This window comes from Oreochromis niloticus, linkage group LG18 (assembly GCF_001858045.2).
Source record: "Oreochromis niloticus isolate F11D_XX linkage group LG18, O_niloticus_UMD_NMBU, whole genome shotgun sequence".
Taxonomy (NCBI): domain Eukaryota; kingdom Metazoa; phylum Chordata; class Actinopteri; order Cichliformes; family Cichlidae; genus Oreochromis; species Oreochromis niloticus.
This window is the reverse complement of record NC_031982.2, coordinates 25,239,562-25,258,516: the sequence shown is the minus strand read 5'-3', so window position 1 is coordinate 25,258,516 and position 18,955 is coordinate 25,239,562. Positions and strand designations below refer to the sequence as shown.

Genomic DNA, 18,955 nt, shown 5'->3' with positions numbered 1-18,955 from the left:
AGCTTCCAGACGTGTCACCACTTTTCCAAGGTCTGGAAGAAGACGCAAACTGTGACCTTCAGATCAGAGGAAACAGGTTAGGATAGGTCAGAAACAACCCAGGCACAACCAAGGGTCAAGCCTGTCATGAATTAGAAACTGTTGGGACATCAGTGTTACTGTCCACAGTGAAGTGAGTTTTACATCACCATGGTCTGAGAGGTGCTGCTTCAAAATCAACACCTTTGGGCTCGACTGGAGTTTGCAGCCATTCATATGGACAAACCAAATGGCTTCTGGAGAACAGTTTGAGCACAATGATGAGAAGTATGTTTGGAGTAGTAAAGATGAGGCTTTTAAACCTAGGAACACTTTTCCCATTGGTCAAGCATGGTGGTGGTAGCATTACGCTCTAGGACTCTTTTGCTGCCAGTGGTACTGGTACACTGGCTAACATTAAGCTTCTAAAATGGCCTTCCCAAAACCCCAACTTCAACCTCTATTAATAATTTGTGGACTATGCTTAACAGCCGAATCTGTGCCAGGAAACCAATTGAAAGTTTACCAAATCTACCAAAAAGATTGATAAATGGCCTGTATTTGTATAGCGCTTTACTAGCCCCTAAGGACCCCAAAGCGCTTTTACACATCCAGTCATCCACCCATTCACACACTGGTGATGGCAAGCTACATTGTAGCCACAGCCACCCTGGGCGAGCCACCACTGACAGAGGCGAGGCTGCCGGACACTGGCGCTACCGGTCCCTCTGACCACCACCAGTAGGCAACGGGTGAAGTGTCTTGCCCAAGGACACAAGCCGGGGCTCGAACCAGCAACCTTCCAATTGACAAGGCAAACTCCCAACTCTTGAGCCACGATCGCTGATATTTGACCAATCTTTTTGGTCAAATATCAGCGGTTGAGATGCAATTTTAACCAATCATTAATGGGATTTTGTGCATATATACCCCTGGGTTAGAGAAAATCCAAAATAAACACAAACTTGTGCACACAGTTCTTGTTTATTTAAATGAATTAAAGGTGGATATTGTCCAGTCATACCAACCTGAATAAAGAAAAAATCGAAAAAATCATGAAAAGCCCCAAATTACCATGACATTAATGTCCGTGACGAATGTATGTAAACTTCCCTAAAACTTTCATATTTTGTAATAATCATTTTGTGTTTGTGGGCGTGCACGTTTGTGCGCGCGTGTGTGTCCGCGTTTTACTATTGGCCAACGGTGATTCATTTTCCTTTTGGAGGGGCGGGTCATATGACATCACATCCACATAACCGCGTGCTCTTCGCTGCTTTGTCAGATAGTGAAGCTAGACGACGAAATTCTAATATAACACCGGAAAGTCGCGCCAAAATAAAAGTTCGAACTACATCGAAATATAGCAAATATACAATATATTTACATATGTCAGTTAATCTAAGTTTAAATTTAACTTGAGATATTTTTAACATTTGTATTTATGTCCTTTTCATCTGGATAAAAGCTATATAACATCGTTTGACGGGCGTTATGTAAACTTTATAGTGAAAATCCCAACAGGAAATGTATATGATTGCTGCTGACTTAATGATAGTTTAAGCTAAGCTGGGTGGTTAACATCGAGACTAGTACAACTGACCGTCAGCAAATTCATTACCGCAGGTAATTTGGGGGGTATTTCTCGGCAGACATCTGCGCTGGTTTGTTTGCATCATTGGATTTGAGCTTAAATTTAGTTGTCGATACCAAAGCAGGTGCGTTCAGCTGCTTTCTTCTGGCTTGATGCTAGGATTAGCTTAGCTACTCAACTAGTTAGCAGCCTAACTAGCTGCAGTTATCGTAGATGTAATTTAAAACGACAAAGCCCGGATATATCTCTTCATCACATTCAGTGTATAATGGTCAGCAGGTTGAGTATAACGATCAGATTGTCAGTCAGCTCATTTCCAGTTTGTTATTTTGGGGGATTATTGTAGCTCATGCTGGGACTATTGTATTTCAGCAGCCACATGCGGCGCTCCTTAGGCAGATGGTGGTTTTAAGAGCTGAAAAAAACAAAAACTGTTTTCTTTCCCTGTTTGATAAGCATGGGAATAAAATCATGTTAAACGTGTGTTTTTCTTTAACTTTCAAAACAGAACACTATGAATCAAGAGAAGCTCGCTAAACTTCAGGCTCAGGTCCGGATAGGTGGAAAGGTAAGAGTTTGCTGGATCTCTTCTTTTATTCTAATTATGGTAACTTAACAGATGTCACATTATGGATTCAACTCTCTTGGGTTCATTTTCCTGCTCATTTCAAGGTGTGATGGTATTCAGCTGAGGTCAGGTGTTTCCTCCTGACCTCAGCATTCCCTTTTTGGGGGAGGGCAGAACTGTGCCCCCCTTCATCTCTGGCTCTCTGGCTTTGTTCACATTTATTGTGAGGCTTTCAGTCACACACTAGGTGGCGTTATTTGTTTTTCTTGCTCTGAAATTCCTTTAACCTCACATCGGCATTCTCAACATTTTTTTTTTTTTTTTTAAACTGGAGTGACCCTCAACAGACTTTTGTTTCTGTGTATACATCACAATGAATTTATGGTGCTGAAATATAGATGGATAATGTCTAGTTTAAATATTTGGGTGTGAGTAAAGCTCTTGCTTAAAATAAAATAAAGGTCAGTGGACACTACTTTAGCTCACTGGGTGGAGGAGGCGACCGGTATCTCACACAGCTTAAGCACCTTTCTTTGTTTTCTTTTCTTCAACCTACGGAAGCTTTCTGATAATTCAGCCATCACAGAAGTTTGATTTGTAACTCTATTTGCTTCAATTGAGCAGCGTAGTTTTAACTTTTGGAATAACTTCCCTTTTTTGGGTGTAATATTTTGCTTACTAGTGCATCAATACTGCCCATGTTTTGCTTAATATGGTCACATGGAAGGTCACATGGTGTACAGTAAAGTATGTGTTTTGTCTGGGTACTTAAAAAAAATTGTACTTGTCCAGAGGAGTGACCTGTGCTGTGACACTGTGAACATAAACAGGATTTCTTTACATTACACAGCTTGGCAAAACCCCCAGTATCACCACCGTGGTTGGCAGCTTTCTTTCTTAATCCAGTTATATATAAGTAAAGAAAGCAGTGCTGCAGAAAATCCTGTGAATTCATATGTTTGTTTATGTTGTCACTCAGTGCATGCTGAGTGCTGCTGTTTGTTTCTAATGTGACATTGAATCTTCACATTACTCAGTGTGTCTCCCATATACCAATGAAGATGACGTGGTGTTTATCTTAGTTCCAAAGTGAAAACATTTCCTTTGATTTTGTTGCCTGTTGATAACTAGCCTGGAAATAGGCTTATGCTCTATTAGCTGTATTGCTGGCACTGTAAAACAGACTTGGTATAAAATTACCAAGCATCAAAATGTGTGTTCTGTATCTCTAAATGAATTCAGGTACATTTCTGAGACTGCACCAATTCTACTTTAATTATACTGCTCGGCTTCTTTCAGTGGGATAAATTTTCTTCTTCAGCAGTTTGAGATTGAGTAACGTGCATAACCTCCTTTGGACTAGGTTATATGTTTAGCACCAGTCATGTAAAATAAGCGAACTCATTATGTCTGTCTTTATGGTACACTGCTCAGTTCTTCCTAACTGGACAGATTTTTAAATTTAAAGTCAAGCATGTTCCAGACATTGTCGTCATCTACTTTCAGCCGCTCCTTTTAGTGGTCGCCATAGTAGATCACCTGCCTCCATCTCACCCTATCCCTAGCATCTTCTCTGTCCGCCTTCACTGCATTCATGAAATCTTCCCTGTGGTCTTGCTCTCTTCTTGCAGCCTGGCAGTGCCATCTTCAACATCCATTGTCCAATATATACACTCCCCCTGTTCGGCACATATCCAAGCCATCTCAGCCTTGCCTCTCTAACTTGAGCTGTCCTTCTGATGTACTCATTTCTAATCCTGTCCATCCTGATCACTACCAGTGAGAATCTTAGCATCTTCAGCCCTGCCTTCTGTCTTTTTGCCATTGCCGCCACTGCTGCAGCATGACGCCACAGCATGTCGCCGCAACATGTTAATGAAAAGGTTTGGTTCTCTGTGTTTGCTTGTTTAACCAGTGACAAATACACAACAGTGGTTGTACACATGGCAGGTTCTTCAGTTTTCCTACTGTTTACACTCACAATGTTGGTGCATGTGGGAAGCCTAACTTTCAGCTGAAAATTCCAAGATTTCCAACTTTCCATTTCAAATGGAGCACTGTATTTTTAGCTGTTTGTGGATGTACCGGCGCTGCTGCTCTGCAGTTTTGACACTAAGTACTAGTGGCCAATGGAGGCTCTCCATTTTCTATTAGTTAATCTGTTTTGTTTTTTCTATTTAAAATGATGGTAATGAATGAGCCAATCACAATCATTGTGGGTTGTGTCAGTGCAGCTGCTTCTGGGGAAATTTGGGGTTCAAAATCTTTACCAAAGACGCTGACCTTGAAAATTACCTGACAACTGCTCTGCCTCCTGAGCCACAGTATTTATAGATTAATGTAATTGTCTTGAAGAATGCACTCTGAGATGGGAAGAATGAGACACTCATTTATAATAATAAAAACAGGTCTTTTTCTGTGAAGGTAATTTTATGTCCATGACAGGATGACGCGTGTGACCTTAACTATGTTTGACATTCTGGTTCACTCGGTTATGAAATCCATTTTTTTCCCCTTCAGGGAACGGCCCGCAGGAAGAAAAAGGTTGTTCACAAAACTGCAACAGCTGACGACAAAAAGCTGCAGGGCTCTCTGAAGAAACTGGCAGTGAACAACATCGCAGGGATAGAAGAGGTGAGCCATCAAAGGGAAATTAATGCTACTGTTACTCTCTGTCTGTTCTATTTTGATTTGTTTCTTTCTGAGGATCCTGAATTTTTTATCATTATGTCATGCGGCATACGAAAGGATGAAAGACGGGGGGGCGCCTAAGTGAAGCGCAGTCATGTCATCTTCCAGTTTATTTTTAGGGAGCTTTCAGCAAATGGGCATACCATAAAGTGTCCTTGTTACATCAGAGCATAAACAAAAAAGGGACCCTCACCAGATGCACATTTTTTTTTTTTCTTTTTTTTTGACTTAATATACATTTTGTCTTTACAGCATACTGTCTATATTGTTAAGATAATTACAGCAGTTAGTTTTGTTGGGTTTTTTGCAGGGCCTGTACAGCGTGGTGATTTTGGGCTAAATGTATATATTTTTTTGTTACTTTGGCATCAAGCATCAAATAATATATTTTGTTTTCCATTGATGAATTTGATTATGCTCAACCCAGCCCCTAGCTTAAATCTGTTTACCTTATATGCCTGTTTAAATGTGCTAACTGTGGTGTTTAGTGCCTCAGGAAAACCATGATTCATAGACCAGTCTTAGATCCAACAGTCTCATACGTCTTTATTTTGGTTGAATCACATCACACACTTGCTAATTTGGAACCTGATACAGTCACATATCATAATCTGCACAGTGGGTGTTTCTGGGACAGGCCCAACCAAAACTACTCAAAGGACATTAATGCATTTGTCACAGATTCTTGAAAACTGAAATGTCATTCTACTGTACTTCTGTATTTGTAGTACTTTATTTCCTCAGAGCATTTCTGTTTTTGGAATCCTCTGCCCTCCAGAGCGTCTAATATACCTGGGCTGGTGTTAATAAGCCTGACAGTGCAGAATGTTGTAGGATAAAGGCTCTAATCCAGACTGTGCTGTTTCCCTCTTTCTCTCAGGTGAATATGATAAAAGATGACGGGACGGTGATTCACTTCAACAATCCCAAAGTTCAGGCGTCTCTGTCTGCCAACACCTTCGCCATCACGGGCCACGGAGAGACCAAACAGCTGACAGAGATGCTGCCCGGCATCCTGAGCCAGCTGGGAGCCGACAGCCTCAGCAGCCTGCGCAAGCTGGCTGAGCAGTTCCCACGGCAATGTGAGCATGCACACACAAAAACACACATTCCGTGTCACAATGTCAGAGTGTCCTCTGAGGTTGTGCCATGCGAATAACGGTCACGTCAGACAGAGATTTTTTTTTTTTGTCACACAAGAGTTATTGTGGTGAGAGGAGAGACTATTGTTCAGGTGTCCCTGTTGGCAAACACCGAGCTTAAATGACTCAGGCGTTAGCAGCTGGTCATGGCTGAACTTGCTTAAGACACTGCCTCATACATTATTGTGCATTTATCCAGCAGTGTTTTCTTTAGAGTTACTGAGGATTAGACGTAACGTGACTGTGAGTCTGAAAGAATCAGAGCACTCAGAGTGATTGGTAGTTGGTAAGGGCAGGAACGCTTCCAGCACACGGTCTGAGCATCTAGATGATTAAGTCTGCAGGGTCTGGCCTTGTAGATGATGCACATGGAGATGAAAATAAACCCAGTGAAGCAAACATGGGAGACAGGACCATCTTTTTCACTTGGAAGCACAGCTAACCCTGTGCTGTGAATCTGTGAGTCCAACACAGGAGCAGAAATAAAGGAAAATGTCACCGTGACGTCTTCTTAGGGGCCGTTCTGCAGCTTATCATAATGTTTTGTGGTCTTTTAGCACAGCTACTATGATATTATGTTGGCAGCTCATCCTGCAAGTTGCGTGGCAGGTTCTGTGCCTCTCTCGTAGACTGTAAATAAAAGATGGCTGATGTAATTTGACACATTTCTTTTTGGACTCTGACTTTTAAACATCAGCATTAGTTAGCTTGAGTACAGCTTGATACAGCAGTCACTTAGGTGTGTAACAGACTAAATACGAGAAATATGATAATAAAATAAAACTGAAACACAAAGTTCCTGGATGACCTGTACCAAACAAACATAATATTTCTCATATAACTGTACTAAGGTGTTCCAAAAGGCACCACAATACCATTTGGTGGGGATGGTGATACACATCAGTCAGAACTACCACACCTCTAACTTTAAGCAATAACAAAAGTGAGTCACTGTCTAGTTGTGATGAAGCGATCATTTATCTCTGTAGGCCAATACAGGCTGTAAACATGCTTTCTTCTTCTTTTTTTTTTTTTTTTTTTAAAGATGGAAAATTAGTCATTTTAACATCGGAGTCTATAACATTAAGGTTAATCGTGATACTTGTAGCTTAATTTTTCAGCCCTGGAGGTTGTTGTTTGGTTTTAATAGTGGGTTATATTTAGTCTGCAATAATTTCCCAGCAGAGCACTGCTTTGTAACAAGGGATCAGTGGGTGTTAGCATTGTGGAAGTTGCAATGTGAACCTTTAACATTTGATACATTTTTGTGTTTTTATCTTTTTAGCAATGGACATGAAAGCGGTCAAGGAGGAAAACGCAGAAGAGGATGATGACGATGTCCCAGGTATTGATACAAATTATTATCCTTGAAGTACTTTTTGAAGTAAACAAATGTAAAATCTCACTTTAGTTTTTTATATCTGGTTTTGATCTTGCTTGGGGCACAGATAGTAGTTCATCAGTTATTTTGTGTGTTTAATCAGATAGTTTAAAGGTTCAGGGTATCAGGAATAAGAGGGGGAGGGGGGGGGTCCCTTGAGGAGTAAATCCCTCGCTGTCACTTTCAGCAGTTGTCAGGATCTCTTTAACCGAACACTGTGCTCTGTTTTCAGAACAAAATCAGGTGATCTTTGTTGTTTTCTGTCTTGCAGATCTTGTGGAGAATTTTGATGAAGCCTCAAAGAATGAAGCAAACTGATGATTTTCCTTTTCTTTTTTTTTTTTCGCCCCCTCGGTCAACCGTTTTCAGTTTTTAATTTTAATTTTTTTTTAACCTCTCACAGCCTCACAAGGGGCACTTCCTTTTGTGGGGGAACGGTTGTTAAAGGTGCGGTGCATCATCTCCAGAGACGTAAACCATTTCGGGTTAGCCTGCAGCTGCAGCAGCACTACGACACACACACACACACACACACACACACATAAGTTCTGATTTCACTAGTCGGTTATATTGTGGACACCGTATCTGTAACTCTCAGCACCCAAAGGACTCGCAATAGTTTAGAAATAAACTTCTTATATGGTTAAACGTGGCTAGTATTTAAGAGATTATTAAATTGCAGTTAATGTGAATGAGTGATTCACTTAACGTTATAGTTGTGATTATGAATTTAATAAAACATTTTTGGGCTATTAGCGTTTCTCTTTATTTACTTTACTGTTCAGATTTGTCAACCATATTTTCCTACCTAACCGCCTCGATGAGCAGCTGTAAAGTGGTATGGTGAGGCCTTAATGTGTGAAATACTTGTTTTCATTAATAACTGAGCTCTCATGTACTCCAGAAGTCCTAATGTCAAAGTGTAATAAATTATTGGGACAAACTACTTCAGTCAAAGTAAAATTTTCTTTGTCGGGACACTGAGTCAGATGATCTTTGGTTACAATGCATCCATGAGCTCTCATGGAAACCGGTATAAGGAAGGGGGGCATCCAGAGCTCTTTCTGGGAAAAACAATGTTGTCTTCAACACATTATTGTAATTCTATATAATTATTTAATATATAGTGTTTAAGCTTCTATAGGAAGAAAAAACACTTAAGTTTTGAAGAAAGAAATGGATCTACCTCATAGTCTCACAGTGGTTTGATCTACCAACTTTCCCTAACACGTTTATTTTTGGAAAAGTTTTGGGTTGGGTTGAATACTCGTTTTCACTCCACTACAAGGAGCACAGGCAGGTTCTTCTGGCTTCCTCTGGAGCCGGAAGAACCTGTTTGGCAGCTATAACTGGAGCTGTTTTAATTCTCGAAATGCTGGGAAAGATGCTTGAAATGCTCCTTTTAGATCCCTCTTTAGCAGAGATTAGTAAAGGAAATGAGAGTGCTAACCCTTAAGTCAAAGCCATAGCACTATCTAATAGTTACTAAAACAACAATTGAAAAGTGACTCAGAAGTGTAAATGTTAATAAGACATTTTTCCTATTATGCTACATTACATGGCCAAAACTGCTGAGCCCTTACAGATTACACCTACAGGAGCTGCTCAGCCATGAAGCTCCCAGTGTACAGTTTCTGTGCTGATGATAATGCCAGAGGAGTTTTGGACCTCTGCAGTTATTACCACTGTGCACTGTGAACCTCAGTACTGGTGACCCTGCTCTGTAATTTTGTGTGTTCTGCCTCTTTGTGGCTGAGTTGCTGTGGATCCTAAACACTTTGCAGTAACACTACATGTAGTCCACCACTTGCACAGCACTTTGCTCTCAGTCTGCTGGCTTACTTGGAAGCACTTGTCACTGTTGCCAAGTGCTTACTCATAGAAGATTGTGTGATTGGTTTCTTTCTAATATTGTAGGTGTTTTAACCTTACAGTAGAAAGCACCTTGAGGTGACTTGTAGTGAATGGGCGCTACATAAATAAAATAAAATTGAATTTTACAAAATCCTGGAGAAAAGAAATTGAACAAACCAGCTTGTTGGAACAGTGACATCCTATCACAGCATCGCATTCCAATTCAGAGAGCAACCTAGTTCTTTATGAACATTCGTAAATGGAGGCTGTAGAGAGAGGTATTTAATTTTATACACCTGTGACTGAAAGCAATTGAATCCAAAGATGAATTTATGGCTGTAATCAAACGGCATTTTTTCAGCTCCATTACACCATTGTTGAATGAAGTGCTTTAGTGTGGCCTCCATATTGATAAGTGGTAGTCATATTACTTAATGCATATTTATGGAGATGGGTGGTTGGCTTGCAATTTTCAATATTTATTTTTTTTCAGGGCAATTGATATGGTAATTATACAGTATAAAATGTTCTGATTTCTCATAGGCTTCCCATTATTGGGCTGCTCCCTACTCTGCAACACCTCTTTAAAAAACGGGGATGATTTTTTTTAAAATATAAAAATACTTCCTTACCAGTGAAAGTACTTCATTAAAACTTTTTATGAGACACAGCAGAAGCATAATCTGCAAAATATCAAAAATAAAAGCGGTTCTATGTTATCCCACTACGATACACCAAATCTGTGTGCGCTTGTTTTTTGTTAAAAAACTCATCCTATAACATCAAGAGTTGAGCAGCAAATCCTGACACACAGGTTCTTATCTATATGAGATATTATGACATCATCATGTTACCTTGCTACCACCTAGCAACCACCTAGCAATGGGTGAAAATGACCATTTTTAGTATTCAAGTGCCTATAACAACCTTATGAAAGAACTGTATAATTTTTATACAGTGTATAATTCTACTTCATATTTACAAAGGTTGAATTAAACATGGCACCATCACATCGCCTGGCAACCACCTAGCAGTCAGTGTAGCCTTTCCCTGTTAGGTGTCAAACCTAAGGCCCAGGTAACAGAATGGGCCCAGAAGACCAACTGGACAACTCGAAAATTAAAATGTGAAGGAAGGCATCAATTTTGTACTTTTAACTGTATTTTCATACATTTTACAGCTTTTCCTGATGATAAAAATCTCCCCATTCATACTGCACCAAAGTAAGTGATAGATAAATAGAAAAGTTCCTTTTTTCCCCACTATGTACTATAGAAATTTTAGCAGTTACTCGTGCACAGTCATACAACAAGACACTTTCTGTCATTTTTTGTTAACTGGAGTTAATAAAAACATTAAATAATGTAATTACATAACAGCATTGGCGCTGAGGTACCAGAACTTGTTTCAGTAATTTTACACATTTATTTCTTGCTTGCTTTAATGTCTGTATTATTTGTAATTGAATTACTTGTTTTCTTAAATGTAAGCCATATTTTGTCTCATTATGTGTAGGTTGTTGGAACTTTAAACAGCGTTTGCATATTGTATAAAGCAGGTTGAAAAAATATTATAATATTATACTGTAATAATATTATTTTCAAATTTCTTAGATTTATAGTAAAATGCTGCAATGAAGTCTATAATCTTTTAATGTTAGTATTACAGTACAATGTAACAAAATACACAACATTTACTAGCATTACGACTTAGAATAACGTAAACAGCATTTCAGCTGTCTAAATATTATAAGAAATTAAACTCATGTTGATAATTTTTGACAAGCAGAACAATGATAAAGAGGGGAAAAGTTAATAAAAGTGCTCTTCTGCATCATCAAAAACAGAGGTTGACTATCTAAAAATGGAAAAGAGGAAGTGAGCAATTGTACTCAGTTTCATTTAATTTCAGTTTTATCTTTCAGTTTTATTTAGTTTTATCATTTCTCCTATCATTATTATTATTATTATTATTGATACATTACAAACCAATAATAAAGTCATTAAGACTTTTATTAGTCTTTCATATCTGCTTGAGCACGTTACATTCTCCTATGGTAGGTTTGCATCCATTACTACAGTCACTGTTTTGCACTTTCCCGATCAGTAATTACAGGAACTGTTTATATTGCTTTTACCACTGCGTTATTAAAACTGCAGCCGGGTCTGCGAGTACGGAGGGGTTAAAAGAGTTTGGGTGCTTTTACACATCACATCCCATTTCATTGATCACCTCTGACGGTGCTGCATCGTGCTGATCAATTCCTCCATGCCTGTCATCCTCTGCGAGGGCTGGCAAGGTTACAGAGAGCGGGGATGAATGGCCATTTTGGCTCTAGGGTGTCGTGAGCGGGACGGAGCCGCGGACCCGCCCCGGGGCTCAGCACCTCACCCTCCGCTCCGTTTGAGCCAAAATGTCCCTGCTGCTGCTGCAGCGGCGGCGGCTGGACCACAGTGCAGGCTGGACGGAGCTGAACGGTTGGAGGTTTGTCAAGTTTGACACTAAGAGTTGGTTCAACACCGGAAACTGCGCGATTGTTTACGGGAAAGTAAGAGCTCAGAAATTAAACCTTAATAATAAGTGGGAATGGCAGTAAATCATATGTTACATACACGTGATAAAAGGCTATAAAGTGTTGTCCTTTGCAGAGCCTTTAGTTGCTTAAGTCATTTCTAAATAAAAAATACAGTCTGTTCCTCCTTTGCAAATATGTATGGGTTTAGCCTAATATTATAGACTGTCGAATAGATTTGGACACAGCCAGACCTTTCACTATATTACTTTTAAATTTCCTTATTTGAAAAGCATTTTTTTCCTGTTTTATAAACAAGCAAATAGTCAAATCTCTCCCTAATATTTAGGGTATTTCCCTTACAACACCATGAGGTGACTGTGGTGTAGAAATAAAACTGAATGAAATCATATTTAAAATTTGGGATGTTTTGTATTTCTTTTCCTGTAAATTTGCTAGTTGTTCTTTTTTTTCATTCATTATCTGTTGAATATATTCTTCTTCTTATTATTTAATACTAACATGGACTGGCTTTTACTGAAAGACACCTCCAAACATGTTTTAAGAATAAAAAAAGGAAAAAGAACTTTCCTGAAAAGGGTATTTGTTTATCTAGTTATAAAATAATACAATAACAACTTACACGTAAAACGTAGACACTTTGCTGTTACAGTATCAAAAAGATGGGTTGTTTTAATCGATATATTATCTGTAACCGAATTGCTTGTTTTCCTTAAATGTAAACATAGTAATTATAATTGTGGGTGGTTGGTTTATTTTATAAGCAGTTTGAAACAAAAACAACTAAGGATAAAAGAAAAGTAATGATGATATCCAAATTAATTAGATCTGCATTCACAGTTTTTCTCTTGGCGTTATAATGTAACCTCTAAGGGAGATGCTTTGCGTCTTATTTTGAAAACCGGTAGTTTAGGATTTCCATTTTGGCTAACTTACCGCTGCTCCTTCTTTTCCCCAGTATTAAACCTTGGGGGAGGGATCCTTGAGTGCTGCTGTCGCACAACTACGCTAGACTAGAAGCTTTACTTTTCGACTGTTTGAATCAGGCAGGCAGGCGGTGGTGGGTCTACGTGAGGCGGATACTCAAAAATAGCTCTGAAAGGCGATCAGGTATGGCGGATGCTAACGGAGGGGCTCCGCGGGACTTTACGTAAAGATGAGGATTCCTCCGGTGAGTAACTGGATTTGTTTTCGTGACATTTCACGGGTCTGCTGTTGCTTCAACGTTTACAAAACCGCCATTGCAACGCCAACTATCGATGCAGCCCAAGTGAGCGTGGACGGCTGCGGTGCTATCTTTTTTGGCGTATTTGGTGGATAAACGGTGAGGAATATGGAGAAGGTGCCGTTACGGTAACACTATATCTTACGTCTATTACACAACGCGCTCTCCTTTGCATTGCGAGCTGCGGATAGACAGCCAATGAGGTTGATAGCAGTGCGACAGGAGGAAAATACTTTGGTGTGGGTGACTTAATGTGAGGAGGAAGGCTTTTTATGGTTTCTATTAACCGTTATGACTGGCCATTAGCAACGGAACCCACCGAGTGACGGCGTGAGTGTCCGCCAGCGCAGCAAGTCTCTCCCGTCACTCGGCGCACGACTGCCCGCTCAATCTTTAGGTCTATTTCTAGCTTTCTCCAGTACAGCCAGCTGCTTTTAAGTGCTATTATTTGACGCCTAAAATCTCAGTTTTTGCCACACTGCTAAGACGAATGGGTCAGAATTGTTTTGGGAACTTAACTCGTGGCCTTTTTCGTGAATTTGGTTAAATTCAGCTAGCTGCCCAGCTAATACAACTACCCAAGTTAACAAACAAATAGACAAACACTTCACCGCTGCTGTTGTGTAGCTGCACCAGTTTAACCCACCTTCTTTTAATGACACAGAGTAGCTTTCCATGTGTTTTCCCAGTCTAACTGAGAGTGATCTTCATCCAGCGAGGCTGTGTTTGGCCTGCAGGCAGCAGGCACAGCCACAGTGCCACTTACGGTTGCATAATCCAAGCAAGTGGTCATCTATGCGCTCTCAAGGGTTGGTTTGGTGAGCTTTCCTGGTGCTACATCTTTGGTCTCTTTGCTTCTGACCAGGTCTTGGATGGTGAAGAATTTCAAAATCAACTCGGAATATGTTAAAAAATGTGCAGTTCAGTTAGGATTACTTTAAAAAAACAAAAAAAACAAAAACGTTTTGATTAGGTAAGTTATGCTTCTCAGGTTGAACAGTGCTACTTATGATTTCATAAGCTAATCAAATGGTCATCTATCTGCTCTGCACAAGTGCACATCTACAGTAAAGACCATGATCTTATTTGACGGATCTGTATCTTTTATCCTGGCAATTTCATAAAAAAATGATATTATGCCTTTAAAAATAAAATCCTTACACTTTCTAATAGATTTTAATAATACAAGGGGAAGGTGGGTTTCCCTTTGGTGCTGGCTTGAACCCCTCTGGTGGGTCAAGGAAATTCAGGTTACAAAATAATGGAAAACTAATTTAAAAATGGGTTATAGTAACATTTAGACTGGATTTTGATTAATGCTCTGCTCTATGTCAAAGTCCTCTCTTATCTATCTGCTGATGATGAGCAGTTTAAACATGGTCTGGTGCAAAATATTTGCAACACAAGTCTCTTCCTTTACAGCTCCCTGAATTACTGACCTCTTATGTCAGTGAGTAGTCTCTTACCCATTATGCTTTTCCTGTTTTTTGCCACTGTTACATGAGTGGATGTTCATATTACATATGCTCAAAGTTTTACAAAAATGAAAAAAGGTGAAGTAATGAAATAATGTCAGTGTTGTATATACAAGAAACCACTGTGAGTGAGTTGGTTTTGTATCTATGGTAGTTTAGTCCAAACAAACTTTTAACAGGTTTCTTGCTGATGCGACTTTTGCATTTGTTGTCCAGACTTTAGTCCAGGCCTGGAGGTGGATTTATCCAGAAGTAGGCCTGTCCCAGGGGCACCTTGAATAGTCATCAGCAGCGGCAAATTAAAAAATGAATTTGGGACCAAAGAAAAAGCCACGTCACCACCAGATATCCAAATGTATGTTTATTAATCATCTGGTACTAGATGGTATTTGGCAATGTTGATGTGAAAGTTGGTTTTTTTTCCCATGAAGCATTAAGATATCCCACTTCATCTTCAGGTGGTTATAAATCCCAGTGAGGATGTGTGATTCGACTGATCCAACAGACGTCCGTGCAGAGACGAGCTCTCATGTGTGCAGAGACGTCCCAGATGTAGGTTACTGTATGCTTTCAGAAAGAATTACAAGTCTCCCCAATGGCAGACCAGCAGCCAGTCTCCCTGTGCTGATTTTTCTTTCTTTGTAGTGGTGGTTAAATGTAGATCAAACATGAGGGAGAAAGGAAGCTCGTAATAGCTTCTGACACGTTCTGTGAAGCAGAGCAGCTCTTTATAACAGGAGGACAGCTACTTTCCTCCTTCCTCCTGAAGGTAAATCTCAGGGGATTTAACTTTTTCAACCTCCTGTCAAAGAAATTATTTTATTTTTAAGCGAGCGTGACCTTTCAGAGAATACAAACCTGTGGCATGTTTTCCTTTTATGTGTTTTTGCTTTTATTTATTTTGTCTTGAAGAGCAGAAAAAAAAGCTTAAAGGAGTAGAAGGAGGAGGTAGGACAACTCCCAGTGTACTTCCAGCCTGGGCGTTAAGCATAGCACACATTACATAATAATGTGTCACTCAGTCAGGCGATCATGCTGGTAGAAAGTGATGTCAGTCTATTCTTAAAGAGAGGAAGCGATCACTTGAGGTTTCCTGTGTTCACCCTTAGACGGCGTCTGGAACGCGGCGGTGCTGGATGTGGAGCTAAAAACATTGTTTCTCAGGATGTGAGATCGTAGTCCTGGGAATTCTTATAGCATCAGAAAAAATGGGAAATTCAATGCGTTTTATTTTATTTTTTTAATGATTTATAACATGTACATTTTTGGTTTCTCCAAATCCAGAGTTGCCAGTTAATCTCACAGCTCCAGATAAATATCATTCTAACTCTTGAATCATTCATTGATTATTTTCATGATTACTTTTTAACAGTGTGAAAAGGGCAGCCTGTTTCCTTTAGTTTCTGTTAATTACAAATCTTGGCCAACCACCTGTTGTTTGCCTAACCATAACTTTCAAAGGCAAGTAATTAAAATTAAACTTATTTAAAAATATAGTTGCAGATAATAAATAATAAATACATTCAGTGTTTTCTTTTTACAAAATGTTATGTCCTACTTGTTTGTGTCATGTACATGTCTGCTGTGGAAAATTAATCCATGCCTAAGGATGAATTTATGCTAATCTACTTATGATTTACTACTAATACTAAAGTATAGTAATGTACAATACTGCTTCCAAGGAGCCTGAGTTTCTTGTAGTTTTTAAAGTTATCTTGAGCAATAATTCTCCTGTCTTTCTGAAGGTCTTTCAGAGTTTTTCTTTGGACATTGCCTTCTTTTTCACTCATTGTAGTCCAGTTCTTATATCTGTCCGTTTTCAGAAGAATATTTTTGTTTGCTTGTTGGTTTGTTAAGCCACTTAACACTGAAATGATTCATTCCAGCATAAAAAATGCCCCTTACTCAAGAGGTGAAGCAGTGTTGTCTACACATAAGACAACTTGGCTAAGAACCAGTTTTAAATTGTATTTTTATGCAGTTTATGGGCAGCCTGTCACAAAGACACATAAGTTGTTCCATTTTCATTACTTAAATTGACAAAAAAATACCCAAGAGAACACAGTTTGACTACACAAAAGAGTATTTTGACCAACAAGGTGTTCATGTCCATAAGAAATGGGAAATCCAGCAAAGACCTGTCAGAAGAAATTAGAAATGCATCTGGCTCCTCAGTTGATCCATCTACTGCTCACTGAAGACTTCTGTAATGATCTCTGTGGAAGGAAGGAATTTTTTTTTCAATTTCATTTTTTTTTGCTTATAAAAACAATTTCGTGTTTAAATCATTTGCATCAATTTACGATGCTGGTCTGTGTGCGCGTGAATGCAGCCGTCAGCGATGGCTTCTAACCGGCTTTACCGTTTGCCGTCGAGCTCCCTTAAATACTTCATGAGCTGTGACCAAGTCTGAACACTTAGAAACATTTATGCAGGACATTTATTTTTAATTTCACCAGGAAATCTTGGGTCATTCTCAGGGTTCAGATGGCAAAAACACCAATTTTACTCTTGAGTAACTTTTGGCCTACAGGCACAGATTTTTTTAAATTTTTGTTTAACAGACTTGTAAGGGAAGCACACGTGGAAATGATAACTTTAATGATGAGCAACTAATATTTAAGGCGCCCATGCCAATGAGTGACCTAAATCCTGGAGATGTTGCACTTAAATGCTGTTAGTAATGGGTTCATGGTCTTTTAATTGGTGTGACATGTGAAGTGCATGTCACACCAATTAAAGGGCTTGCTGATAAAATGTGGAGAGTAGAGGACATTTATGTGCACACATTCAGGAAATAGCCACAAAATTGTTAGAAATATATTTGTAGTAACACATGAAATATTGAAATAGTCCAAAGCTTGTGTATAACCAAAACATAAACATCTGATTACACTAATGATTGTAGAGGATATCCACCTCATTGGGGAGGAAGCAAATGCAGCTCCCTCTCAGGAAATAACAACAGGATACAGGAGTCGTTGTTCTGACTGCGTGGACCTAATGAACTGTTTAGCATTCTGGTATGTCCGAGCTTCCTCGCTGTTTATGCCCTTGTCTTATTTAATTTGGCTGCCATGCCAGGCAGGTCCAGTCGGGTATGGTTTATCGTGTTAGTAGCCTGATGGACCACTTCAATATTAGCATGTCTGGCTGACACTAGAGCGTGACTGTTGGAGTGAGCCTGGAGATCAGCTGCTGGTTGCTAGATTTAAAAATAGTTCCTTGTTGTGTTTGGTACGTGTGCTCGTATTGAGCTTAACCAAAGTTTCAGTTAGGGCTGGGCAGTTAATTCGACTTTTAATCTCAACTGATTTTAATGACCAACAGTTATGAAAATGCAATAAATTGGAAGGAATGGTTACTGATTTGCATTCATGATCAATACATAGCTGTAGTTCTTTTCCATTTAATTAAACCTCTAATTAAAGCTCACACCTTTCCTTTACACTTGTGCGCTCCCACCCCTCTAAAAGTTTAGATTCATTTGCTCTTTAGTTCAGTTCTAACAAAGATGACTGAAAGAGAGCCCTAAGTTTGTAACCTTGATCTAGAAAATTCTCCTACTTTTAGTTGAATATGAAGGACTGTTAATGGTTGCCTTCATGAAATATCACACAGTTCTCACATTTTTGGTGGGGTGTGCCAGTTGACCGTTTCCCTGCGGCTGCTGTTTACTGCCAGCACCGCCTCCCGTCGCCCCAGTCTGCACTGCCAGCCTCAAACATCCTGCAGTAAAGACAGGTCACTGGTTACCCTTGAGTGATAGGCTGTTTAGGTAATAATTAAAATAATTATTCTATTTAAAATTAAATTAAATCTCTTTAAAAAAGAAAACTACTGATTGATTGTGGAGTTAATGAATAAACATGTTAAATAATTAAGATTATGATACAAACCATAACAGCGCTGCCCTGCCTCCAGTCAGACAGGCTCTTAAGATCTGTCTATATCAGGGGTGGGCAACTCCAGGCCTCGAGGGCCGGTGTCCTGCAGGTTTTAGATATCACCCTGGGTCAACACACCTGAATCAAATGATTAGTTCATTACCAGCCCTCTGGAGAACTTCAAGACATGTTGAGGAGGTCATTTAGTCATTTAAATCAGCTGTGTTGGATCAAGGACACATCTAAAACCTGCTGACACCGGCCCTCGAGGCCTGGAGTTGCCCACCCCTGGTCTATAAACAGGAAAGCTCCACCCACCTGCAGTTCAAACCTTTTGTTTACAAGGGGCAGCCAATCAGAGGAAACCTGTCTTAAAGGTAGTGAGAATGGAGCTAAAAGTGTTTGGATTGTTTGTTTGTTTTGGTTTTGGATTTTTGTCCAGACAAAACAAGACATTTAAAAATGAACAGCACGCTGTTTAAATGAGAAAGTAAATAACATTTAAATAAATATATTGTGTATTGAGTTTTACAAAAAGGTGTATTCCAGAATAGATTAGGTTTATTTTTCATGCCAGTCTGTCCAGT

At 39.4% G+C, this 18,955-nt stretch overlaps 2 protein-coding genes and 2 long non-coding RNA genes across 9 annotated transcripts in view; 2 read left to right on the top strand and 2 right to left on the bottom strand.

The window, feature by feature from the left end:
• The first annotated feature begins 1,306 nt into the window (after positions 1-1,306).
• LOC100708980 (transcription factor BTF3 homolog 4) lies at positions 1,307-8,149 on the top strand. 2 transcript variants are annotated; one of them, XM_003448453.5, is made up of 6 exons: positions 1,307-1,644; positions 2,121-2,180; positions 4,701-4,814; positions 5,752-5,953; positions 7,299-7,358; positions 7,666-8,149. In XM_003448453.5, exons 2-6 carry the CDS (start codon positions 2,127-2,129, stop codon positions 7,710-7,712), a joined length of 477 nt encoding a protein of 158 aa, XP_003448501.1. In that variant the 5' UTR covers positions 1,307-1,644; positions 2,121-2,126; the 3' UTR covers positions 7,713-8,149. The 2 variants fall into 2 exon arrangements, with proteins under 2 accessions (XP_003448501.1, XP_005476734.1); XM_005476677.4 differs by having other exon boundaries at positions 1,591-1,736.
• LOC112842940 (uncharacterized) lies at positions 6,612-14,689 on the bottom strand. The gene is made up of 2 exons (XR_003215000.1): positions 13,653-14,689; positions 6,612-6,643 (listed from the first exon to the last, which is right to left on the bottom strand). It is a non-coding gene; the product is annotated as an uncharacterized LOC112842940 (long non-coding RNA).
• Positions 12,690-18,955, top strand: part of zfyve9a (zinc finger, FYVE domain containing 9a) — a 35,698-nt gene continuing 29,432 nt past the window's right edge. For 2 of the 5 annotated variants that reach the window (XM_019347941.2, XM_005476678.4), the window contains exon 1: positions 12,690-12,952. The gene's annotated coding sequence lies outside the window, so the exon portion shown is untranslated. Of the gene's footprint in view, positions 12,953-12,982; positions 13,106-14,697; positions 14,837-14,939; positions 15,034-18,955 lie in introns of those variants that run through there. The other 3 variants (XM_025900582.1, XM_013273309.3, XM_013273311.3) reach the window with 3 other exon arrangements.
• Positions 15,040-18,471, bottom strand: LOC112842941 (uncharacterized). Its single transcript, XR_003215001.1, has 3 exons — positions 18,381-18,471; positions 18,110-18,210; positions 15,040-16,697 (listed from the first exon to the last, which is right to left on the bottom strand). It is a non-coding gene; the product is annotated as an uncharacterized LOC112842941 (long non-coding RNA).